Raw genomic sequence first — 27,930 nt, forward strand, 5'->3', positions numbered from 1 at the left:
GTAAATATATATATATATATATATTAAAAATTAAAATTGAAGTCTAATAATTCTGTTTTGAACAAATCTTTTCAATTAAAACAGAGTATGATCTAAATTCTATATTTATAAATACCATTTTTAAATTTGGTCATAATTATACACAACACTAAATGCTTTATATTGAGAATTAATCATTTTAAAGTTAAATTACATTTAATTTTAACTTACAGTAACTGAAAATAATTATTAAATGGCCATTAAATATTACTTAATTTTTAAGCAAAATCAATGCCAAACAACTACCTACTCAAATTTGTCGAACACAAATATTTCGAATCACACACAGAATAAAAGCTGTGTGAATAAAGTTTTAGTTTTTAAAATAAAATGAAATTTGGAGTCATGAAGGTAATTACTTTTAAAGAATGAATTATCTATAAAAAAACAATCAACCAAACAACAATTGTTTTTATCACAATATTTTTATCTAGGAAAATATTGCATGCTAAAATTTCACTTCAATCCTTTATTCTGAATTATCAATTTTTATTTATTGACATTAAAATCTTCGTAGAAAATCGGCATATTCATTTTCCATTTTCTAATCCTATTCGGTTATTTTATGTCATGTTTTTTTTTTCATTTTGCTATAAAAAATAATAAATTTTAAAAAAAAATGTATTTATATTTTACATAACATATTTTTAACCGATCGTAAATTTATGGTAAGGAAATTATGAATTTGATGCCCCTCTATTCTTGAAATAATTAAAGTTCGTAAATAGAAACATGGTCGTTGCAATTTTATGTCTGTATATTTCGCAATTTAATCAAACCTCTGTAGATTTTATAACTGAAGCATAACTCTAATTTATTCCATGTCCTAAATTTTCTATATTAGTATGTGAGAAAGTTACTCATGGTAAACTTTTTTGCACAAATGATACTTTTGTACAGTGCTCAAAATAAAATAACGGATCACCCTGAATATCTTTTGATCTAATGATTACCTCAACCTTTTTTCGATAGATTCGGAGTTAGAGAAACAGGTATGTTCCTTCACTGGGAATACTTCCAGTGAAGGAACATGCCTGTTTCTTCACTGGTTAGAAGTTTTTTGTCTTTTAAACAGAATTTTGTAAAGTAATGTGTGAAATATGATTTAACATGACTCTAGGATAAGTAATTCTGCTATATAGAGGACAACCAAAATGTTGTTAAAAATTGTATGAATAATTCCTGAAATAATTTCAATTCAAAATGTTTAATTTAATAGCTTAATTTATGAAAAAATTTTATTTTATATTTATTAATGGGGTGCGTAGTTACATCAAATGTTAGGCAACTTAATAAACTATGTTTACAAATCGAAAACTAATTAAATATAATCATCGAACATTTTTTCGCTGGCTTTTGCACCAAGAACTCCTAATAAGCTATCATTGTAGGATAGCAACGTGATTATATAATTTATAAAAACTACTTTACTATGTTAGAATTTAGAAGCAAGCTCCTCAGCAAAAAACAGAGTTAAACAGAAACGATACTCAATTTCTTCAGAAGCTTGAAAAGGAAATCCCTCAAGATATGGTGCAAATTTTTAACGCAGCATTGACTGAAGAGTCTAATATCGAAAATGTCCAAGAGCCTACACTTTTTACAATATGGAAGAAGTACGTATTAAAAGAAGACCACTTGGTTAAGTCAAACTTAGGAACTGAAGTTAGTATTGATAATGAATGCATCTTAGATATCGAATTTGAAATGAGTTCTCATTCTGATCCTCTCTTAGTTGAAAAAAAAATGATTCTATAAGTAAAATCAGTACTTCAGTACAACAAGAGATTGATTTTCCTCAAACTTCAAGACACCTTTATCCCTTCTATTTTCGAGAAAGGCATTCTAGAAATGTTGCTGAAAAATCAGAAGAAGTTTAAAAGAACCATTTACATTGACCAAATATTGATGATAAAAAGGAAGGTCAAATAAGAAGAAAAACTAATAAATTACCTTTTGCACTAACTTCAGAGAAATGGCAAAAATTTCAAGAGGCTGAAAGATCCAAAAAAGTTAAAACAAGAGAATATGAGGAAGAAAAAGAAAAAAAAATACTTAGAAAAGAAAAAAAAACTTCAGGAAATAAGAGGAAAAAGAGTAAACAAAAAGGTGATAAAATAATAATGATAATAAACAGCATCGAATGACACAATGATTTAGATTTGACAGTCAAATTATAATAAAGAATGATTTTTTTTTTTATTTTGTATATAACATCACTTTAATTTCTAGTTCATGATTACAGAAAAAAGTTAGCATTTGACAAATACTTGTATGTTATAATTTCACAAATAATCTTGTTTTTATATATTTGTATGCCTAATAAATTCATAAAGAGCATTTAAAAATTACCAAAATTAAGTGCTCTTTTACTGGGCAATTTTGTGTTCCTTCACTTGGTCTTCTTACTACTTGTTATTTGAACCTCCAAAACTTTAAAACAATATTATGTAAGTTCTCTGAAATTTTTTTACTTAATTTGCAATTAGTAACAAATATGTTGACACTGTCATTTAACTGAAATTACGAATTTTGAAATTAACATGATTTTTTAAAGGCAAGCGAAGCTTAAGTGTTCCTTCACTGGTTAGTTTACTCTACATTTTGATGTCCTGTTGGAGGATTTCATTCCTAGAGCAATTGTCTAAGATGTTATGGCATAAACGTTGTATTAACAGAATAATTCTTAAAGCTAATTTACTTTTAAATCGAATTTTTTTCCTCTTACTCCCCATTTTAATTTTGGAATCCGAAATGATAATATTAAAAGCATGGAATTAATTTATTTTAAAATAATTTCTAATTTTAATATAGGGATTCCCCTTTCTTGTTTTTGCCATACTTAAAGTCATGATAAAGATCATGAGACATAGTTGATAATTTACTTTAGGTTCTCCTTTTGCTTCGTAAAGCGATAAATTTTATCAACTGTTATCAAATAATGAATTCCAAAATATTATTTTTGAAGTTGGATTTTGACTTCACTGAGATAGAACAAATTAGTTAAATAAAATATAAAAACACCTACAATCTTCTCCGTGTAATATTTCAAAGTATATAAAATTATTCTTAATATAAAAAGAAGTAAACTATAGTTTTAAATACTCTGATTAAATTAAAAAACGTTTTGGATTATACATAATTTTTTTTCATGATTGCTCTAATACTAATAATTTCTCAAACTAAAAGCCTTCAAAATTATTATTATTTTTTTTTACATCTGCTCTCTTTTTCAGTAATTTATTGAGGAGTAGTGTAAAGTGTTTCACATCCACATTTCATTCTTCGTCAAACACTCAATTTTCGTTTTTTCAACATAGTCGTTAAAAATTTTATAATAATTCTTCTTTTTTGATATTTTGAAAAACGAAACCCTTTGAAATGCATTTCATCTTCATAAAGTCGGAAGCAAATACACTATAAAATGTAGCAACTTGAACAATAACAATTTTTGAAACTAAATTTCAGAAGTCGAACAATTTCAGCTCGAGTACTTACAAAAAAGAACTTTTATGTAGAACAGACAAGAAATCCTGGGGTATCTATACAAGATACCATGTACGATATAAATTGAATCATATAAAGTGACGAATATAGTTCTTTTAATTTTTGTTTTTTCACTCTCATTGAATCATTTGAAAATACACTGAGAAAAAAAAAGTATGGCTATAACTGCCGGAATATAATTAAAATTTACCGTGACTGTAGGGAACACCAAAAAGCTTTGTAGTTTTAGCGGAAGCGATTTGGCAATGATATTGGTTTTATAACATGTTGTAAGTTTTTGAAACTTTTCAGTTTTTTATTGATTATATAGTAAGAAAAACTATCATTCTGAAAACCAAAATTTCCATTAAATCGTTACTATATGAAAGGAAAAATTAACAAATGAATAGTTTAAATACCGTATCTTATTAACCAGAATTATAGGTTTTTTCTACCAGAAATGTCATTAATGTAATATGTAACGCACCAAATCAAATGGAAAGCATCAAATTAGTGTATCAGGGGGATTAAAAACCTGTTGATCGAGAGTAGAAAGAGCAGTTGTTATAAAAGAAGGTCCATCACTCGCTTTCATCAATTGAAACTTGTACAGTAGCGAAAAAGACAAATGGAAGTGTCCAAGTAGTTCCATTGTTTTCGTTTTCTTCACGACATCAAAAGTGGGCTTATCACAAACTCTATCAAGTCACCGATTATGTTAAGCATTTGGGAATAGTACAGTGAATAAACGTACTGCAAGGCACTCCTTTCGAAAACTCAAGTCGGGAAATTTGTCCTTCCATGTTGAATTTAGTAGTGGATGACCACAGACCTTGAATAACAAAGCGCTGCAAAGAATAATTGAAGAGGACAGTTGTTTGACGGGTGGTGAAATTGAAAGGCAGTTTAATGTTTATGAAAAAATATAATTCGACTGCACTACCTGGCAAAACTTACCGGCTGATTAGAAAGGTTCAGAACACGCCTTTGGAATTTCAAAAGAAACAACGAGTGGCAAACTGTATGCCTCCTCACCGTTACACATCCGAATTTTTATTTTATTTTATAACCTTCGTTGAGAAGCCAAATCAATTTTACGTTCACAACCGCCAATGATCAACTCCGTATCCTTGTAATTTTGAACCCATCACAGAAGACAAAGGGAAGCCTGAATCAAGTATTGGTAGAAATTTGTCTTCTTACAGGACTTTGTGAAGGAGCTAACTAGTATTTGTTCTACATGGAGAGACAAACCATGAAAATATCCCATGGAAAGCCTGTCTTCAAGGTTACTCTAACCCATGATCTGTCTACAACTTAGGATATTTTACGTAAGCACTGCGGTCGCTGCGGAATTTGAATCTACTAGCCATCACTGGGATTCGAATCCGGTTCATCTCATTGGAAGGCGCGTGCTCTATCACCTGAACCACCCTTCTCATCATCCATATTTAATCGAATCCTAACTAATTTCAAAAACTTCGTCCCGTAGGACATTCCGAAGCGTTTCGAACATTGGTTGCTCATCGCAGAGGTAGACCAATTATTCACCTACGCAAGATTATGCTTTGTCTCTGGTGTAATCGTCAAATTGTTCACTGTTATCTACTTCCAATGAGATAAACAGAATCTGTACTCGCAGTAATTAGAAGGTATGCAAAGGAAGGAGCCAGCATTGGTGAATCACCAAGCTCTTGCATGACTATACCCGGCCGCAAGTCGGATGGGTGTTCTGGAATACAATATAGCGACTCGGTTGAGAGACTTTGCGCTATCCTCCTTACTTATCTGACGTTGTACCAAAAGATTATCACATAGTCTATTCCTTACATAATCATCTTCGTTGAAGATCCTTCACAAATAAAGCAGACTTGCTTCAAGCACTCGCGGACTTTTTTGGCATTCAAAACCCCTAGGTCTTACCACAAAAGGATTGCAGAGCTGGAAGCTCGTTGGTAGAAGGTGCAAAATGCCGATGGAGATTACTTTGAGGACCAACAATAGACATCCTTTTCCCTAAATCATCATTCATTTTATCCGTTAACTTGTTCCTAACTTTCTTAACACTATCAAATTTATGGCAATGTAGAACATTTTTGAAAATGTATAGTATCTCTCTTCAAAATCACAAATAAATTTTGTCAGCCTATTTGCTTACTTCTTTTTCTTAACAGTGTAACAGTATTATAACGAATTAAAACCCTACGATTCAATTTATCAGTTCACACTTCATATTTTATCTTCAAACTCGTTGTAATAATTGATATAAGTATTTATTTTCAAATTCGAAACAAAATTCATCATGTAATAGAAAACTTTTATTAAGCACAATTACATCTTATAAACTAAATCAACATTTATGTACATAATCATTAGTAAAGAAATACAATCAATAAGATTAAAAAAGAATTTCAGCTCATAAAATTTAAAATATTGAAAGCAATTGCTTTAATTAATAAAGTTGATATTAATATTATGGATTAAAATATTTAAATTTTCGAATTCATGACTTTTCAAATTAAATTTTTATGTCTCATAATTGCTTTTAATGTTTTATGAAATATCGAATATTTGTGTTTTCCATGCATTTAACATTATCTTTTTCATGTAAAGTGTAAGGTTTTTCTCATGTTGATTCAAAAATTTCAATGACAACACTGCAACACATAAATACCAACAGGCAGTATTCATCATTTAGACGAATAATTTTTTTTTACTCATTTAAAAAAATTTCGATTAATTTTTTAATGAGAAATATCAATTTTTTTTAATTTTTAGCAAAATAATTATTTTATTTCTTCAAAATTTTTTCAATTCATTGAAAGATTTGCAAAAAATAAAAATAAAAACAGTTTATGTTTGCCAGGAGCATTAATTACGATTTCCTGTAAGATCAGTTGAAAGAAAAATTACTTTTAAATGCTATTCCATCGATTATATTTATCTCTTTTATAAAAACCACCCTCAAAAGTATGCATGTATATAGAAATTTCTTTTTTCCCGGCATCTATATACCGTCCTTCTGCAGAGGCAGCATTTGTTTTATAAAACATCACATATTCGTAGTTGACTAACTTTCTGATTTCGTCAGCTGCTCTTTTCACTTCTTCTTCATTATCGGAAGCGGAAGTATAGCACATAGTCACTCCTTTCTCTCTGTCAGCAGCTGTTGATGACTTAATACAAACGAGCGTGCCATTCTCAATCAAGCTTCGCAGGACAATCCACCTGTGGTCTATTTTTTCTAAATCACCTTCAGCAAACAATAACCATTTTCCACCCTTTCTTTTCTCTTCATCTTCTTCGTTTACACCTCGAGCTGGATAATATGTATAATCGATATGATCGATATCTGAAGGCAGAAGAGTCTCATCAGATTCTAGAAAAAATAAAATGGATTTTTTTATTGTTTCTGAAACTATTAAACAGCTAGTTTAAAATAAAAGCAGATATTTATAATCTAACATCACATAATATATTACACATAATATATTAAACCCTATCCCAGTAATAAAATATGTGGACACTGATAGATCTTGGTATATTTCAATAAAAGTATAAATCCTAATTACAGATATTGGGTTTATATTATGCCACCAATACTTAGCTAACTGAGTGAATTAAGTTGCCATAATTGCTTCTTTTTTATCCAGATTTTGATTAAAATTAAAAAAGTTTTGATTAAAATTGAATTTATGAGAAAATCAAATACATCAAAACCCAAAATTATAGAATATGTAAACTATTATATGTATTTCATAGAATAAAACATAGATTCTAATTTATTCCTTGCATTACAATTATACAACGAAATAGGTATTAACTGAAATTTTAAATAAATAGCAAAGTATTAAAAAGAAAAAAATAAACGCAGAAATAGAAGCTATTGGTTTAGAGGAAACGTAGAAAATCGCCACACGTATTATGGACGTCAATTCTATTTTATTAATTTCGGTAATAATTACTAATGATACTACGGTAATTAATATAGTTTTAATAGGAACCACATATACTAATATTTGTACAGGTGTTATTATGGAATAAATGGAACACATTAAAAAAAATACCAGATACTTAAAATTATATATATAACATCCCGACACGTTTTGCACAAATTTCGTATTTTGCCATGTATAATTATATTTTTTAAAATGATGTCGAAATTATTGTATACCTTACAATTCAAAATTTTTTAGACCATTAGTAAATAAAATAATAAAAAATAATAAATACTTACTAAAAGTAATTTTTTGCCTGGAATTATTTCTGGATAAACTAATTTTAAATTTTATAACTGTGCGTAATATTTGAGATTATATCAGTTGCATGCTGGAATAATGTTTTAGAGTTAACAGGAATACTTTTTTGAGTCATGAAACGTTTTTACTCAAACATTCTGAATTTTTTTTATAAAAATTAAAAGGTTTCGGTTCATATCTTTTGTAAAAAAATATTGCCAAAGATATGCATTAACAGTTATCACTGTAAACATATGCAAATATTCTATGAAAAAAATTGAAGTAATATCTTGTTTAGATGCTGAGAAAAGATGCATTGAAAAAGGTTAGTTTTAGCATGATAGGCATATACCACACTGACTCCCTTTAATTATTTTGATAATAGGCATTACTGGTATTATGGTGATTGGTGCAGTTTTAATATGCACCAAATACATTAATACAGTAAAAAGTATTATATTATTATATTCCGTATCTATTTAAACTTCAAAACTGCATAATATTGTATTGTTTTAACACGGATACTGGGGAATTAGGTTTCTACGGCCCCTCTAAAGGAATAAGTATCGGGAAAAAAATTTTGATAGCAGTAAAGTTTGACTATCATGAGTTAGTTTCAAGCAGCTAAATGATACTGAAGTCAAAATGATACTGACTATTAATCTTAAGCATCTGAAATTGTGGAATAATTGAAAATGAACAGCTAAAACCACCGAAAAAAGGTAACGAATAATTATTAAAAATCGGAAAAAGATTTTGAATTATTTTCTAGCTTTATTAATTTTGTCAAAATATATTTTTTCAAGTTTTATTCATGATTACGCAGTGTTGTTCAAACTGATTCATTGATTAGTTTTGTATAATATAAGTTGTTTCTAATATATAAGTTGTTTCGTAATTCATAGCTTAAAAAATACATTCTGTGCATAGTTTGCGCAAAATATGTCTGAAACCTAAGAAAGGAATCAATTTCGGACTTATTAATATTTCATATTTACGATCATAAAAAAATCTTAGAAAAAAATTTAAAAAAATTCTTAGAAAGCAATAAAAAATAAGTTCAATTAAAACAAAATTTATATGCATAATTTATTGATCAAAGTATCATGATACACTCATTAGCAGCACGAGGTTAAGTTTTTTTTCATCGTTGTAATTTATGAGTTTAACTCTAAAAATATACAAACACAATGTAAAAATTTAGATGTGAAATGAAAAAGTCACAATAAATGTTTAACGCAAATTGCACGTCAAATAAACAGAATTTCATTTGGATAAAAAAATTCTTTATTTAAAAAATTATTACAAAGTATTTTTCCAAATCTACATAAATTTCTATAATTTATATAATATATAATAACATCCTTTATATAATAATATCTCATATATAATAATTTCATTAATTATATAAAGAATATTCGTTATAACTTTTTTTTAATATTTTGCATTGCACTTTTTTAAACTATTAGAAAGATCACCTAAAATTATGTGAAATTTCATTGGAAAATGAGTTTTATTTTTTATAAATAAAGCATGAAAATATGCTTAGAAAACTCGAGATTAGATAATACTTTAAAGATCTGTTAAAATGGTTTTATATTCCTTTTTAACAGGTATTAAAGTAACAAAAACAATAAAAAAAAATTTATATTATGATTAAGTTACAAAATAACTCAGTATTTTTAACTGAAAACCGTATTCTGGCTAGAAGTAATAAGAATTCATTTTCAACAAATGTATTTCAAAATTGGAACTCCTTAAAAAATAAATTATTCAAAATTAGATGCATTCTTATATTCAATAGTCTTTGAACATATTTAAAGAAATGTTTATAATTATTATTCTGCTATAATTATAAATGTCAATTAAATATAATTATAAATGTTAATTAAATATAATTATAAATGTTTAGAATAATAATTATTATGTTGCAATTAAAGTTCAATACCAGCAAAACTCACTCATTGAAATCAATTAATTTCCAATTATTTTCAATATATTCATAGAACTCTTTTTCACACGTCCTCATGTACAAAGGCTTTTTTTCTTGAAAATATAAAAAACAATATGGATAATACCCGATTTTTTCAACCAATATATCTGCAACTTTAGCAACGTGTACTTTATCTTCATAATTAGAAGTGTAACAGTTAATGCAAATAGTTCCATTGGGTTTCTGAAACACTTTAGGATGACGAGTAGCAAACAACTCCGCATTTTGTTCATGAAGTTCATTCACACACATCTGAACGTGTTCTATTTCCGTTAATCCATTATCAAGTACAATATCAGGAGCACAAGAAATAGTCCAGTTGCCTCTGTTTGATTTATCTCTATTTGTAAGATATGTCGATCTGTTTTCAAATGATCTAGATTGATTTTCTCTTATATCATCGTTCCACCGCTTTCTGGACTCAGAACTATCATTTTGTTTCAATCTTTCATATTTAAAGTGGGGGTCTCTCCAACTTAAAGAACTTGAAACGGAAATAGATTCTTTCTTTTCCTTTGGATTAGGGTTTCGTAAACTCCTCCAATTTGTTGCTTCAGCTCCTAAATTAACCGCTTCAGTAGTTGATCTTATATTATGAGTATTTTGCTTTGAAGAAATTTTATTTGCAAGAAATGTGTCTCTAAATGATGGTTCAGGTCTTTCTATGTTTCTAATTGATTCTTCATGACTGAGGTTATCGGCCGTAGATTTCTTTTTAACAGTAATTCCTGAGGAAATGAAAAATTATTTTCAGTAAGAATTGAATCAAACATCTTAAAGTATTATTTCAGAGTGCCTAAGCATTTTGTGGTTTAGATTTAAAATCAATACTGGAACGAATAAATTTATGTGAATGCATCAGTTTTTAGAAGAAAAAATTCATGATTAAATTGATTGGTAGTAATTTCGTATTATTCTTGGTAATTGTGGATATCTAAATTAAATTAAGGTTGCTTACTGGAACCCTAAAATGTGTTGTACATTGTGTTATGAAACCAAAAAAATTCGAATCATGATGAGATCAAAAACATTTTATGTAATAAATTAATGAAATTTATAATGTTTTAGTGATCGATAACTAAAAGGCAACAACATAAAAATAAATACTTTTTCTGAACTACTACTAATAATTGAGATGCGAGATGAGATTGGTCATCTTTCTCAAACAGATTAATAGAATGCCATGTCAGATTGGTGTGAGCTTCCAGGTGAAACTGTTATTTGCCTCAGTAACCAGTAGAAATTAATCTATAAGCCTTTGTAAATTCGAATTTTATTTCAAAATTTTCCAGAATTTGTAGCTACTTCCCTAGTTTTTAATCAAGATTTCTGATATGTGATCAATTTTTGATAGAGAATTCAGAGTTTCTTTAAATTTTTTACCTAGTTTTCGTATTCAAGAAAATTTTTAATTATTAAAAAATGTCTAGATGAGCTGCCTTTTCCAAGAAATTATTTTAAAAGAATTTTTGTCCTATTTTTAAAAACAAGGAGGATTGTTCAGTTTATTTTAGAAATTTAAAGTTGTTTCTAATTTTAAGATTGTAACTTTTTCTTATTTTCATGATACATTAAAGCTATCAATAATAGAAAAAATTCATTAAAAAAATGGAAAAAATTAAAATGTCTGATTTGTTGCTTTTTTAGGTAACTATATTATTCAAACTAAGTATCCAAATTAATTAATTAATAAGACATTAGCCCACAAAATTCGCTGTTGAATAATTTTATATGTCAATGTTAACTCATACAAACAACTTGGTGCTGTCTAGGAACACAATTAACAGATCCCCATGTAAATATGCAAGAACAGATGCCCATATATATATGAAAAATATATTGCTTTACAGATAGTTAATATTTTTAGTCAGCAGCGCCATCTATTTATCAGAATCCATGTTGTTGTTGCAAGTATCGGAATCGACTAGCAGTGCTAGACGACTCTCATTAATCCGAACACCTCCCGAAAAATCTATAAAAAGACTGGAGTCTCGCAGGACCTCTTCTTTACCGAATCCCAAACAAGTCAGAATATGCGTAGGGGAGGCCATGTCTGTCGAGCACCAATGACATTCTGGATAATTTTTTTGGCCCTGGTTGAAAGTAAGGGATCTAGTGTGGCCACTCAAGAAGCGTGAAAAGGCAGTTTGATGGGCTCTCGGTCTAAGATTGAAAGATTCTCCCGGTTTTTTTGCAAAATACCAAGAGTGGTTGGGAGGAGTTCTTATGGTCTTGTTTAATTTCATTTTTATCAGGGAAGAAATTCACTAAAGGTAAGCTTCCCACAATGATCAGTGTCTTCTTCGGCAGCGGTTTTGGCCAGGAAGTCGGCCCTCTCATTCCCATCAACCCCAACATGTGAGGGAATCCACTGAAAGTGTATAGAATGGTTGGATGAAAGCCTGTCAATTAAGTCTAAAATATCAAGGCTGGTCTGATCTCCGATAGTATCCCAATTAGAGATATGCTGGATTGAGGCACGACTATCAGTCAATACCAAATATCTTGAAAATTGTCCTTCCCGAGCAGCAAATTGCAAGCCCTTTCTGATAGCAATAAGCTCAGGCCTAAAAACTGAGCTGTTGTTGGGATTTTTGATCTTGTATTCAATAGCACCCGTGGAAGTTGGAATATACACTTCACTACCGGAAATTCTTCCGTTACCTCTGCTGCCATCAGTGTATATTTTTAAGAAAGCACGGATAATATTCTGGATAGTCTCCATGGTCTGACCTCTGACAGAGTCTGGGAGCTCAGAATTTTTCGTCACACTAGTCAAGAGTTCCTCGTGAAAGTGAATTGCAGGCTGCCTCAAAGTGTGCTCAAGTAACCGGTGAGGGGGTGTACCTGGGCGGAGTGGCTGAAGTGCGTCGGGAGTATATACTCCTGGTAGGGTCACCCTAGGCGTGAAGGTCACTCCATTATACTCAGGTAAAGTCTACAGGCACTCAGGGCTAAGTCAGTCCTCTCCCTCCGGTGCCCTAGATCTTCTGGTTAATTGAAGCTGCTCAAATTCTCTTCACGTGAATCCGGCTACTACTGAAATTGATCAGAATCCATTTACAAATTCAGCAGTATCTGTTCTTCTGTTAATTAATCAGAGATCTTAACTGTTAAAGACCAAATCCAGTTATCTATTAACCCTTTGACGCAGATGGGACCTCGGTGTCTGTTTTATATATTTTTTCTGGAGCTCTTATTAAAAGCAAATACATATTTTGATACTTTTTAACTTTATAAAAATAGTCGAATAGTTACAAAAAAAATCTGTTAGATTATCAGAAGCAAATTCGTACTAAAATATGAAATCCAAAAAAAGTAGCTTGAATTTTTTTTTCATTCAGATTCAAAAATTTATGAGTAAATGATTTTGTAAATTAAGGAACTTTCAAAGATGAATGACTGTTAAACTAAGATCTAAACAAGTGCAGATTTAAAAATCTTTGATTGAAAGTGAGCCGCATTTACCTTTAACGCAAAAAATGTGACCAGCGTTGCTGTCAATATGCTGTACCTCATAATCATACATTTTAAAAAGCTAAATATAATATTTTTTACTTATTTTGACTTTCATTAATACAAAAGAATGAAAAAAGGATGAAAAAAGATTGATTTTTAATAAAATTTATTTACTGAAATATTTGCGTATCAGACCAAGCACTTTTTTAAATAGAAAGATGCAATATTTTTCTAGGAAATATTATAGTGCTTATCTTATTATGTGTAGGAAGCTTTTTCAAAGTAAAATAAAAAATATTGAAATACATTGTTACAAATTAAATACAAATTTGACATCTATTTGACATCTATACTGTTTAAACAAATATCTTTTTTTTATTGAAAAGCCCCCGATTATTTTAATGTATCAGTTTCAGCTATAACATATTCAAAAAGTCTCAATGATAATTTTTGTAATTTTAATTTTAAAAAATCAAATTATTTAATTTTTAGTTTTAAAAATAAATTTAATCAACTTAGGTTTACAAAATAATTTTAATTAATTTCAACTTCAAAAATAATTCAAATTAAATTTAAATTTAAAAAGGATTTTAATTAATTATATATTTAGAAGTAATTTTTAGTCATTTTAAGTTTAACAAGCATTTTAGTTTCAGAAAAAAAATTTATTAAGTTTTAAAAATAATTTTGATTAATTAATTTTAAAATGACGATTTATGTATTAAAATTTCATAAATATTACTTATTTGAAATAAAAATTTTTAATTTAATTTCAATTTTAAAAAATCGCCACATAAATCATGTAAATGAGTTTGCTAAAAGTATTTAACAAGGCAACAGAAACAACGAAATTCTTATTTACCTTTCTCAGTTGTGGAAGAATGAGAATTGCTATTCGTTTCTTTCACTTGAAGTAATTTCAAATCATCTTCTAGCTTTGCTTCCTGATCCTTGTTTACTTTGGAATCCTTCTTTGTCTTTTCTATTGCATTTTCTTCATCACTATCAAAAGATGACATCACGGCACAAAAAATTAACGTTCTTCGCTCTGCAAAATAATTTGAGAATGTAACACATTTTAGCATACAATCAACGATGGATTTTTTTTCTCCATCTTTAAAAATCAACGATAAAATACAAGTAACGTTTTACTGCTCACCAAAATGTTCTAACCATGATATGAATGAAATATTGTGATCATTAATTAAATTAAGTTCGCAAAGTTTTCATTTTAATGTTTTTAACTTAGAGAATTCTAAATCGATTTCTTAAAACTACTTTTTATTATTTTTAAACGTTTTTGAGTGAATAATATCATAAAAGCTCTAAATTTTAAAAATTAGGATCAAGTAATAAAATATATAGAAGTATATGCAAACAAAAGCAATATCTATCGCTCAATTCTATCAGTAGTAAAATTCAAAAACTAAATAAATAGATAAAAATTTCATTTGCGATAGTTATCATTGCGATATTTATGTCAATATTTAAAGTACATTCACAGATTCATCATATAGAATTAAATTGAATGAATAAAAAAATTACATAATTAGGCCGTAAATAGAACTACTGTTTTTAATTTAGTGGCTTTAAAATTGCAGAAATGATTAAATATTTAAGCCAATAAAACTAGTTTTGCTTTTAGCTTCGATTTAATTTTCGTTTTAATTTACCTAGAGAATTATAAACGGTTTTATTAAAACTAACTTTTGTACTATTTTTCAAAATTTTTCAACGAGTAATTTTTTTAAACTTCTAAATTTAAAAAAATAATCATGCAGAAATAAAATATATAAATGCAAATAAAAACAATATCTACCGTTTTATTTTATCCAAAGTAAAATTTAAATTATCTAAAGTAAAATAAATCAAAATTTCATAAGCTGAAAAAGTTTTCTGTGGTTCCGAATATTTATCATTATGATAGTTATGTCAATAAGGAACATTCATAGTTTCATAGATTCACCATATAGAATTAAATTAAATGAAAATAAAAACTGTATATTTAAGTCATGAATTGAACTACTGTTTTCAATTTAGTTGCTTTGAAATTTCAGAAATCATTAAATAGTTAAACCAGAGAAACTAATTTTGTTTTTCTTTTTAATATTCTATATTCAAACATTTGCAATATAGACCACCTTTAAAAAATTCCCAAAACTATTAAACATCTTTGAGAAATCGTTAAGCACCTTTTAAAAATGTCCATTGTAAATATTTTCAACTTAAACATTCGCATTCAAAATCATTAACATCATTAACATCAGAATCATTAACATTTAAAATCCTAATAAGGAGGTACACCAAGTGTCAATCGTCAAACGAGCTGCTTATTACTTGCCGACGTACAATGAAAAATTTGAAGAATTTATTTTAACTTTATTGAATTTCGCACCAAAATTGGTCATAAATTAAAAAAATTTATCATGAATTAAAGCATTACATTCTCATCTCTATTCAATCAAGAAAAATAGCTATTTCTAAAACATAAGATTTAAATCATATGACTAACTTAAAAACAAATTTAAAACAACATAAATATCTGAGTATCTTTTAGAGAACAAATGAATGTGATAAGGAAAAAAATTTCAAATAAAATCAGTAACCACTTTTAATAGCATGAATAATTACCTGAAAATGCAAAGTATTGAAGATAACTCAACAATGGATTCAAACTGATCAGCAATAAAACTAAACTCGAAAAAGCAACAGCGTCTCTTTAAAAAGTTGATTTTATCTTTTCCTGTTCTTATCACAATACTTTATCTTTAAAATTTCTAATTCCTTTCGATCAAAAATTTTACATACTTCTCCTATAAATAATAAAGCATTAAACAATTTTTTAAGTTCAATTTTTAATAATTTTAATCGTAAGTAAATGTTTTTTTAATGAATATATAATTGCAATGATCGCAATCAGCTTGGTTTTTGAAATATCTCAAAAAGACACACTGTAACAAAACCCGAATCAAATTACGGTAAAAAAACAAAAAAAATCAGGGTGCCGGTACTTTTTAAGGTAAAATCTAATTTTACCGTAAAATTTTATAGAGCAAGAAGTGAGACAATGAGAAATGGAGGCTAAGTTCGAGTATAGTTACAATTTTTATTCTCAAAGCTCTAAGATATTTCCCTCATCCTTTATATTACAAAGAGTAATAATATTGAAGCACAGAAGCTTTGTTATGAGGCTTTTCAGATTTAGACTAAAAATGCAATATGACAGAATATTTGATTTTTTTTTTAAAATCAATAATGAAGGGAATCTTTATAAAGGTGTTTTTTTTTTAATTTTTTTAATTTTTTGCTGATCTCTTATTACTGATCCCTTATTTTACACTTAAGCATCAAAATTAAGCAGTAAATGCTATTTTATCCATAGTAACGCAAAATAAAATTATATCTGTAAAAAATGAGAATCGACCTTAACTGTTTTTTTTAACTTAAACAGTGAACGGCAGACATGATTGATAGTCTATTTTTTTTTTCAAACAATCGCTATTTATTAGAACCTATCAGACAATTAAAAGTTTTAATTCTTCCACACATTAGTATTATTTTGACGATTTTTACGACCTAAAACTACTAAAACTCTTAGCTGATTAAAAAGTTCATTCGCTTCAAAAATACGTAAAAAACAGTCGATATGTTTCATGTGGTCATGTGATGTGTTTTTTTAGCTTTGTTTCTAACCAAAATCTTTCATTAAGATTAACACAGTAGATAAGTAATTTAAGAACTAGTTATATTGATTCCAACAATTATAAAAAATTATAAAAAATGAAATTTTTTTCTTTTGAAACATTTCCTCATTTTATCAGCCCTACAAACACAAACGCCAAAAAACTAGAATGAAAATGCAAATAGACTAGTTGAATAATTCTTATATTTTAGTAGTTTCATTGAAATTCGTTCAAAATGTAATGTAAATCACGCTAAGTATAGTTATGATAATGCCATAAAAGAATGACACATCCCCTATGGCATAATCACAATCGCAATGTATTAAATTGAAAATATTGAGATAATATCAATATTAAGATCGATATTAAGACACGATATCAAGATAATATCGATAAAAATATTAAACACCCTCTAAAGTTGGCAATATGATAGCATTTCACAAAACTTTTTACGTATATTATTTTGAATGTCATTACACTAAACAAAAGCATCAACGGAAGAAGCTTTAAACTTCGACTGCCATGTCGATGAGTGATTGGAATTTTCGTTTTTAATTTTGTTGAGCAATTAAGTCTGTGAATCTACCCATATGTAGTATAAACCTCTTACCGATTTTACTATTTCACTCGTATCGATTTCATAATTACTTTGTATTTATACGCATCAGTATAACTAAAAACATTTAATAAAACCACTGCAAAATCTGACATTTTTTAAGTAATTTTAATTATTTCATAATGATGTTTCTATTTGAAGTCGATGATGCAATCCAAAATATTCTGAATTTCTTTAGGTTTTTTTCCAATAATAATAATCATAAATTCACTGATTTAATCATACGAAAGTTTAGGTTTCCTATTTTGAAATATAAATCATGTGCACTTTTGTAGAGGCTGGAAGGGGAATACCCTTTATTTCTGTCTAATCAAAACAATGGTATAAACAATTACTTATCAAGTAAACCTTTGACTGACAGTGTTTCAGATACTGTATTATTTTCTGTCTACATCATGATAAGTAAACGTTGTTTTCTCAGTAAAAAAAGGAAAAGAAAAAAAGGAGAGAAAATAATATTTTTTTACGCATTTGAAAATATTTAGTTGAAAATATCAGGCAATAAACTTCGAGATCAGAAACTAATCTGGTAACTTTTGTTTGTTCACTAAAATAGTTTGCCCTAAAATAGTATAAACAATATCACTTAACCTGAATTTAAATCACGAATTTCTTGATAGACTGTAGATCATTTAAAGACTTTAGAATTAACTTTTCTAAATTTTAACTGAGTTAGTTAATTTCTAAAGTTTACAAATAGTTTGTTTTCTAATAAAAGTATGTGACAGCTCTCCGCAGTTAAAAGAAATTTTGGAGAATTGAAAATTTGGAGTTATAAAAGAGATAGATGCGGACACGTAGAAAAACTTTTTATACTATTATTATGATTTTTTTATAATTTTATATTTTAATTAACTTTGCTCAGATTTTCAAATGATGGTTTAATATTTTTTTTGGTTATATCTTTACAATGCTATTAAAAAAAATTCAAAAATGTTCCAATAGTAGAGAAAATATAATATATTATATATGATAACTTAGTTTCTAATGAAAGTATGTGACAGTTCTCCACAGTTAAAAGAAATTTTGGAGAATTGAAAATTTGGAGTTATAAAAGAGACAGATACGGACACGTAGAAAAACTTTTTATATTATTATTATGATTTTTTTATAGTTTTATATCTTAATTAACTTTGCTTTTAAAATAATGGTTTAATGTTTTTTTGGTAATATATTTACAATGCTATTAAGAAAATTTAAAAAATGTTCCAATAATAGAGAAAATAATTTTAAATAAGAATGATTAAACAGAATTTTATTGCATAAAAAATAGATAAATAAATAGAAACTCTATTTTATATACTAATTATAATTTGAAAATAGAAACCATTGTCTTTGTCTTGAGGAACTATGAAAGAATTGTAAGAAAATAAATTCTCCATGAGGTATTTTTAATTTCTTGAAAAATAAAAATTTTGGAACAAATATTTTTAACAAATATCTTCCTTGACTTTCAAAATATTTTTTTACTGCTGATGCTGCCATCTCTTGAATATTATCTATATTAATAAAATCAGGAGTTTTTTCTGTGTATCCCTCTTTTTACTCCACAACTTTTGTTTTATCATCTTGAAATTTGAACAGCAGCAAGAAGGGGTAATTTCATCCCTCGTTCCTAAAACTCGTACAAAAATTTTACTTAGGATATGGAGACAAAGAGAAGTTTGAAAAGAGAAAATTTATCATTAGTTAACTAGCCATTGTAATAAAGAAACTGCAAACGATTCCATTTGTTTGTTGTTTTGTTTTTTGTTTTTCAAATATTTAAATGACAAAATAAATGTCTGATAACTTACAGCTCTACAAGATTGAAAACGATTTTCAAAGGAACTTTTTAACATGCTCTTAAATCATTGTTGGAGGTAACTTTATCGATAAGTGTTTATAGCTGTGAATTGATCGAGAATCGACCTGCAGGCTTTTTTCTGTTTTTGGTAATTCTGAAAAAGATAGCTTACTTCAGGCAATCCATGACGACATTTTTAGGAATTGTGACAGCGTAATCCATCATATTTTCAATTTTTATTGAGTTTGATTGTATATTTATAGTCTAATTAAATTACTTTTCATACCATCACAGCCTTAAGGGAATTACTAGTGGATTTCTAGTACTAGTGGTAAGTTCTACTTTTTTCTTATTAATCTTTTAAAAATTTTAATTGCTCTGACATATGACTATTAGTTTTTTGCGTGATCGCATAATTTCTTTTAAATTCAATTAAATTAAATTCTTATAGAAAATTTGAAAGTTTCGTTATAAAATCGAATGCATAAAAAATGTGGAATGTAAACTGTAAATGTATCAAATAGCTTTTAACTTCAGTTTGAATACTCTATACTCTCTTTTTTATTTGAACTAGTTTAGTTCAAAAATAGAAAAAGTGTTTAAAAATATTTTTAGTGACTAGATTGTCACGGAATGAGTCGGATACTATTTATATTAGTAAATTATATTTTGTATATTAAATTATATCAGTATATAGTATTATATTAGTATATAGTACTTAGTTTTAGTGACATTAGTATTTAAACTGTTTAATTATCTAATATCTGTTGTATTTCTGTTTGTTTGTTATGTTTTATTTTTACTCGTTTGCAATATACGATGATAGGAATATTCACTGTTATAATTTTTTTGATATACGAAATAATATTTGAGTCTCGAGGAGAAAAAATGAGTTCTTGATCTGACTTTAATCTTTTAAATGAAAGTTTTAAAAAATATTATTTAAGTACATTTAAAGTAACTCAATTTCCAATAGTATTAATCGTAACGATAAAGTTCTCACTTACAGAAATTAAAATAAATAAGTTTATATGCGTAAAAAAAGCAGCCAATCATTGACACCAATGATGCTTTGTTGTGATAATAGGCGTTAATTAAAGTAAAATAAGTTACGTCAGGGCATAAAATTTCAGTTCTAAAGTACTTGCTGGACGAAACTTTTCGCTTGCCACTTTTCTGAATAAATATAAACTATTTATAATTTAAATGTTAATAGATGTAGTTTAAAAAACTTTTTGCTGCCCAAAACAATAAAAGAGTGTAGAAAATGAAAAACTAAAACACGTTTATTGTTAAAAATATAAATAAAAATTAAAAAAAGAACGAAACGCAAATATTTGGTTGAAAAAACGGCGTCTCAAGAGATAGAGCGCTCATCTCACGTGAGCTGATTCAAGTTCGAATACCAGCTGTACCTGGTTAATACGATATCTGCTCCTAGCTCTCACCGACCACAATGGTGATGTAAAATATCTTGAATGGAAGACGAATCATGGGTTAGAATCCCTTTGCCATAGAGCTACCCGTAGGAGGTTTTCGTTGTTTTTATCACCATGTCACGCAAATACACTTTAGTATGAGTAGGCTGTTTAATGCCGGTTATTAAATAAAATAAAATGGTTTCAATTTTATCTACCATATGATTAAAAGTTATTTATTAATTATCAGAAAATTAAGATATCATAAATGTTCTCATACTTTTAATACTTCATACATATTTTTATACCTCAGCCTTTAAACAGTTAAATTCTATTTGTAAATTTCTGGCTTAGCATGTAGACTCTGTTGGAGGGATATTCTGAGCATTCATCAAGTATCTCCGTTTTCTAAGAGTTTCCTTTAAGCTGTTTTCATTCTATTGTGACAACTTAAATCTTTCAAGCGGGAAGATGAAGCAGAAATTTGGTACTGTGGCATAACTAACTACCACTACAAATATTAAATACCAAATCGCTAGTATATAAGACATGTTAACTCAATTCTATCTTGGGGTACCTTTTGATAGATGAAGATTGACATAGTCGATAATTAAATCCCCACAATGGAGACCTGCGGATGTGATAAGAACTTGCCAATAATGATGGTTGATCCACATTAAACCAGTTGATTTGCTTGAAAATAAACTGCTCGAAAAAAAAATCCGGTGAAGTAAATAATGTCTCCCGGTCATTAAACAAAAATTAAGAATAATAACAACAACAAAAATGCTGTTATCACAAAAATGAAGGAAAATATAATGAGCAAAATATAACATAAATAAAAAAATAGCATGAATCAACTAGAGGTATCCGTTTATCGAATTCTATCTCAGATAAAATTTTGTAAGGGGAGTAATGTGGCAAAACTAACTACCACTACAAATAGTAAATACCAAATCGCTAGTATATAAGACATGTCAACTCGATTTTTTCTTGGGGTACCTTTTGATAGATGAAGGTTGACATAGTCGATAATTAAATTCCCACAATGGTGACCTACGGATGTGATAAGAACTTGCCAATATTGATGGATGATCCACATTAAACAGTTGATTTGCTTGAAAATAAACTGCTGGAGAAAAAAAAATCCGGTGAAGTAAATAAAGTCTCCCGGTCAAGAATTTTTTTCGTTGGAAGGTCAACGAAATATATATAGATATATTTTTAAAAAAATTTAAAAAGAAACATGCAAAGGTGCTGTCTTCTGCGATGCCCATTTTTGCACATTTTACTTCAATTAATATAACTCTTAAAGTCTGGAACTATTTCTCCACATTTTTAAAATTTTTTAACAGAAAACTCATTACTCTAAGAAAAATATGGTAATTGGATTTGAAACACAGCATTTTAGGAGAAAAGACTTACTCGACAGCCAATCCCCAATAACGAGTGGAAATTTCGTTCTCTTAGCTCCGTATTAAAAAGCAAAATTAATGAAGAAAAAGTACTAATACGTTTAGAAGAAACGGGAAAAAAAATAGCCATACTATTATTGACTTCAGTTATGCCTAATTAATTTTGGTAATAGGCACTACTGGTATTATGGCAATTAATGCAGCTGATGATGAGCTAGGTAAAACTGCATCAATATTGTGCTATTTTAATATAAATATTGTGGAAAGAGGTTTTTTATGACTTTTCAAAAATGATACGTCCCAGCGAAAATTGCTTGATTGAATTGGCCTCGAGCAGCAACATCATACAGCCGGTGTTTATTTTGATGTGATGAATTATTGAGACATGTTTTGCTTCGTCTAATAAAGTAAAGCCACCGGATAGGACACAAAAATAATAATAAATAAATGGAATTATTTTATTGTTACTAGTTGTATTAACATAAGTCTTTCAATTTTCCGTATCGTTATTCAATACAGATTTATTGATTATTTACTTTATTTTCACCCCGTACGAAGAACGGACAGTCAGCTGGTAAGAAATGAAATGCAACATGGCATAATTTAAAAGTGTTGATCTATTCTGTTTATTATAAATAACAGCTGTTGTTTAGTTCATGATATGAAATAAAAGAAATTACAGTATTATTTTTATTATTTGTCATCATTATTGTCTAGGAAATATAATCTTCAAATCAGCAAAAAGAGTACCAAACAGCAAATTTTGTCGTCTTAACTACATTTTCCAATATTATATTATTAAAATAGGAAGAAACTTCAAGAAAAACTCAAAAAAATTATTTTATTTTTATAAGATGGTAATACATTAAAAATATCTATACAAACAAAAAAATTCAAACACTCTCAACATTTGTAAGTATGTGCTATTGTAAACGATTGAAAATGCAACATTCTTTTATAGTTCTTATTATTATCTCAAAAATACACATATAAAACAAATTCATCAATAAAATAACAAAGAACAGATTTCGACAACAAAACTGGATTTTAGTCTTCCTACAAATAAAGAATTTAACATAGGAAGAAACTAGTACTACTATTCCAATTACATAAATCACATGTGTTCAAAATTTATGGAGACAAAAACTAAGATCCCCACCGCTTCATCGGTGACCACTCACCAAATCCTTCATCAAATATATCACTATCAAAACCTCTTGAATCAACTTCAGAAAATTTTCGTTTTTTAATATTATTCCGCCTTGCAATGTCTCCATGATGGTTCGTTACTGCATTTGAAGATAAAAGTTGCAGGAATTTCGACATTTTCTGATTTGTAGTGATGCCGTTCTGCTTGAATTCTAGTTCTTTTGCCAATTCCAGAAGCTTGGGAAGAGAATAGTATGAACTTTTTTCATCCAAATATTCAGTAATTGAGTCCGGTGGTAATGAATCAGTTTGAATGTCTCCGACAGATGTCGCCACTAGATACAAAGCCGCTGTCACTAATGTTCCAGAAGGAAATTTAAAAAATAGCCTGTAAAAATATTTAAAACATTAATAAAGAGTCAAAAAGCAAAACAATTATAATAACTAACTTGTAGGAATGAAAAAAAAAAAAAACTAAAATTTGAAATAATACATATTTTATTTTGCAGGCTGAACTTATAGTAGTCGGAAACGCAGCATTATTTGTTTTTATTTTTTATTTCGACTTTATTTAGTTATTTATATTTAATAGTTTTTTCATTTTATTTACACATTTTAAATGTAGTTTTATAATATATAAAAAATACAACATACATAATACGAGCTAACATAAAATATATATCAAAAAAATAAAACAGAAATTGAAATCATATGGAATACATAATGAATGTGTTTATAAAAGATTTAAGAATGAAAAATTAAATACGTGACAATTTCATATTTTAACAGATTAAGAAACTTTTTTGAAATTTTTTTATTTAAATTATAACTTGCGCCTTCAGAAAAAGAAATAAGAATTTTATATTGAAAACAGAAGTATTGGGTTTTAAAGACAGTTTATAAAAGTTTGTATTTAAAATAATGCAATTCATCGTAACAAATTATTCCACAAATAAGTGATCTCTCACTAAAATTTATGAATTGAGAATGTCAAATGCTTTCAAAATAAAAAAAAATTAAAAATTTCATTTGCCGAAAAAATATACTGAAATATCGAAAAAAAATTTATTATTTATATTACAAATTCAAACGATTCCAATCACTCTGAAATAATTTATATCTTTATCGGTATTATTTAAATATATTTGAACAATTTTATTCAAAAAAGCAGTGCCTTTTTTTTTCCCTAACTAAAACGAAATTTTTTCTTGCGAAAGATGCATTAATTTCTTTGTTTTATTTGTTATTGGAATTACTGTAGATATTTTCTTTTTAAATTAGATACTTTCTGTAGAATGATATTATATTTATAAAATTCTACTCTAAAGAAGCACTTTAAAAATTACTGAAAATTTCACATCATGTTATGATTGAGATAGATTTCTTTTCTTTTTTTTAATTTTCTTTTTTTGGAAATTTATAAGTGAGCAAATGAATACACAGTTTCATAGTGAGGATCATTGTAACCATTAAACAATAAATAAATAAAATATGCAAAACAAATTACACTTTTTTGAAAATAATTACTAATTTTTGAAAATAAATTATCGATTTTTAATAAAGTACGTCTGGAAGGCCTCTAAAAATGTGCTTGTTATTAAATATTTGTTTTTAAATATCTGCTTTAAAAAAATTGTCTTGAAAATACTATGGCCCGTGAACAGAGATTAATGATTGCTATTGTCTTTTGAATCAAATATTTATGAATAATGTTATTACCTCTAATTCATTTTACAAAAGTAGGATTTCGATTGACAACATAAAAAAAATAGTACTATTGCGTCGTAGTTTTAATTAAAAAATATTTTTGCCTAAAACTTTACTCTTTCAGTATAAATAAAGTTTTATTTTTGCAGTAACTCGTACAGTGTAAGGGAAAAAATTTATTTTACATAAGTAGGATTTCGATTGACAACATAAAAAAATAGTACTATTGCGTCGTAGTTTTAATTAAAAAATATTTTTGCTTAAAACTTTANAAATATTTATGAATAATGTTATTACCTCTAATTCATTTTACAAAAGTAGGATTTCGATTGACAACATTAAAAAATAGTACTATTGCGTTGTAGTTTTAATTAAAAAATATTTTTGCTTAAAACTTTATTTTTTCAGTATAAATAAAGTTTTATTTTTGCAGTAACTCGTACAGTGTAAGGGAAAAAATTCATTTTACATAAGTAGGATTTTGATTGACAACATAAAAAAATAGTACTATTGCGTCGTAGTTTTAATTAAAAAATATTTTTGCTTAAAACTTTATTCTTTCAGTATAAATAAAGTTTTATTTTTGCAGTAACTCGTACAGTGTAAGGGAAAAAATTCATTTCACATAAGTGGGATTTTGATTGACAACATGAAAAAATAATACTTTGCGTCATAGTTTTTATCAAAATAAAAATATTTGCATATGATTTCCTTGTTTTCTTTCGTCCTAAATAAAGTTCTATTTTTGCAGTAATTGGTACAGTGTAAGAAAAAAAACGAAACATTTTAAATAACTTATGATACAAAGATTGGATTTCTACGTACTGTGAGATACAATATTTATGGTTCGTGGAGTAGAAAAGTTTGATAATTAACTAGTGAAGCACGTGTTTTAAATTATGAAATCAGATACAAACACGAAATCAATGGAATAGTTCTCAAGAAAGGAAAAACTAAAACTTCAAATTCAATTACTTAGAAACTATGCAATCTACTTCAAATTTTAATTTGCTTATCAACTAAATCCACATACTGTAGCGAAACTACCACTCTAATTATTCAATTCCATTTCAGTAGTATGTAAGACATGTTAACTCGATTCTATCTGGGGGTACTTTTAGATAGATGGTGGTTGACATTGTTGGTAGCCTCTCCACCTACATTGGTAACCCGGACGTGATCTGAATACGCCTACCTCGACAAAAACTCCCACCTCTATATGAACTTTGGTGGATGGAGCACAGTGATCAGTTTGGCTTGCTATTTTTGACAATGACGTAGTCCTCCTCGCGCTGTTGCTTCTCCGTCTAGATCAAACACCTGTATACTCTCGACTGATAATAACAATATAGGAAAGACCATACACACAACCGTGATCTTATAACAACTCTCACGACCAGCTCTCAAAGTCCGATGTTCTTAATAAAGCTTTCCCGGCATTTCGCAAAACAGCAATGAATCAACCAGTGATATCTATTCATCGAATTTAGTCCCAGATAAAATTCTGGTAGAGTATTGTAGCGTAGCTAACACTACAATTAGTCAACTCCTATTCACTAGTATATGAGAGTTAACTCGATTTAAAACCCTTACCTCGAAGTTACCTTTAGATAGAAGACTGTTGACGTTGTCGGTAGCCAAGCAGCACAGTACATTCATAGGGCAATTCCACGAAAAGTGGTCCTGAGTGACTAAATTTTCAAAATTATCGTAAAATCAAAAATGACACAATTTCGGAATCTAGAAGATGTACAGTTTTTAATAGTTAAGATAGTTTTTTGAATTACGAAAAATATTTATGTGAATTATAACAAAAGGTGGAACACTATGAATTTTAACAGGAGTTCTCTTATTTGTTATGTTATATTCCAATGGAGTTCTTAAAATATTAAAGAGCAATAAAATAGTTTTTAGTAATAAATATAACTATTTTNTAAGCTAGGCAGAAGTGAGTAGTCTTTGTCAATAGATCTCTATTTTAGTATTTTGACGGAAGCGCTTTTTTTCACGAATTTATATATTACGAATTCATTTGACGATTTTTGATTTATATCACGAATTATACTGAAGCACATTTCTAATAGGTTTAACAAATTACATGTCATTTATTTGAATTCAAATTTATTTTAATGACTTAGTATTTACTAAAAAGATGTTTGTTTTTTTTTATAGTTTTTATATAGATTTGAATGATTGTTTTGAATTCTTAGAATTTTGTGCATTTGCAGTGTACCTAAGTTCGTAGCGAGTGAGGCGAGGTTGGTTTGCGAAGCAAATCATATAAGAATGAGGGGCAATTTTCGGGGGTTGGCGAGCGTTAGCGAGCAGGGGGCGCAGTCCACTAGTATGATATATTTTTCATCTTATGATTAAAATTAATTGTTGGCCTTCTCACTTTAAAATGGCATAAAAACGTTAAACATTTCATTGGAATATTCAATTTTAAAAGTTTTTCTGAATGTAAGGACGTGCACCACTTTCATCAAAATAATTTTGAATTCTATGAATAACACAGAATTCGATGAACAACATTTATGAATTCTATTCTATGAATAACATTTACATCGTTGCAATATCCGCGACGCACTTTTTAAATTTTTAATACAATTTGAAATTTATAACCGCATTGAAGCGTTCTAGTCTGCAGCAACGTTAATAATGTGACGTTTTTCTCATCAAGTCACCGGTAAAAATTAAGTAATTAAGAAATTGGTAAAAAAATTACGAAAGTAAATTAGGTACTTTCCTATTGCGAGTATAATGCTGAATTCTACGTATTAAAATAAGTATATCAAATAAGTGCGAGAGAAAATACATTTATGAAAAGTATGTTTTTTAATAAAAAATACAATATATTTAAAATTCGTTAATTTGTTTGAGGTTGACTCAAACAAATGGAAGATAATTGAACATTATGTAAGGGTTTTTACAGATTAAAGAA

At 27.9% G+C, this 27,930-nt stretch overlaps 3 protein-coding genes across 4 annotated transcripts in view; all 3 read right to left on the minus strand.

Moving 5' to 3' along the window:
• LOC107451364 (uncharacterized) overlaps positions 1-376 on the minus strand; it is a 12,988-nt gene extending 12,612 nt beyond the window's left edge. The window contains exon 1 of the mRNA XM_043050221.2: positions 290-376. The gene's annotated coding sequence lies outside the window, so the exon portion shown is untranslated. The remainder of the gene's footprint in view (positions 1-289) is intronic.
• Positions 377-5,821: 5,445 nt separating this feature from the next.
• Positions 5,822-15,971, minus strand: LOC107455874 (uncharacterized). 2 transcript variants are annotated; one of them, XM_071178544.1, is made up of 3 exons: positions 15,847-15,971; positions 14,078-14,263; positions 5,822-6,904 (listed from the first exon to the last, which is right to left on the minus strand). In XM_071178544.1, the coding sequence occupies exons 2-3, from the start codon at positions 14,232-14,234 to the stop codon at positions 6,441-6,443; spliced, it is 621 nt and encodes a 206-aa protein (XP_071034645.1). In that variant the 5' UTR covers positions 14,235-14,263; positions 15,847-15,971; the 3' UTR covers positions 5,822-6,440. The 2 variants fall into 2 exon arrangements, with proteins under 2 accessions (XP_071034645.1, XP_015929082.2); XM_016073596.3 differs by lacking the exon at positions 5,822-6,904 and adding an exon at positions 9,028-10,484.
• Positions 15,972-22,954: 6,983 nt separating this feature from the next.
• LOC107450130 (uncharacterized) overlaps positions 22,955-27,930 on the minus strand; it is a 91,012-nt gene continuing 86,036 nt past the window's right edge. The window contains exon 2 of the mRNA XM_043050223.2: positions 22,955-23,670. Coding sequence (XP_042906157.1) covers positions 23,280-23,670 — 391 coding nt within the window. The 3' untranslated portion in view covers positions 22,955-23,279. The remainder of the gene's footprint in view (positions 23,671-27,930) is intronic.

This window comes from Parasteatoda tepidariorum, chromosome 3 (assembly GCF_043381705.1).
Source record: "Parasteatoda tepidariorum isolate YZ-2023 chromosome 3, CAS_Ptep_4.0, whole genome shotgun sequence".
Taxonomy (NCBI): Eukaryota; Metazoa; Arthropoda; class Arachnida; order Araneae; family Theridiidae; genus Parasteatoda; species Parasteatoda tepidariorum.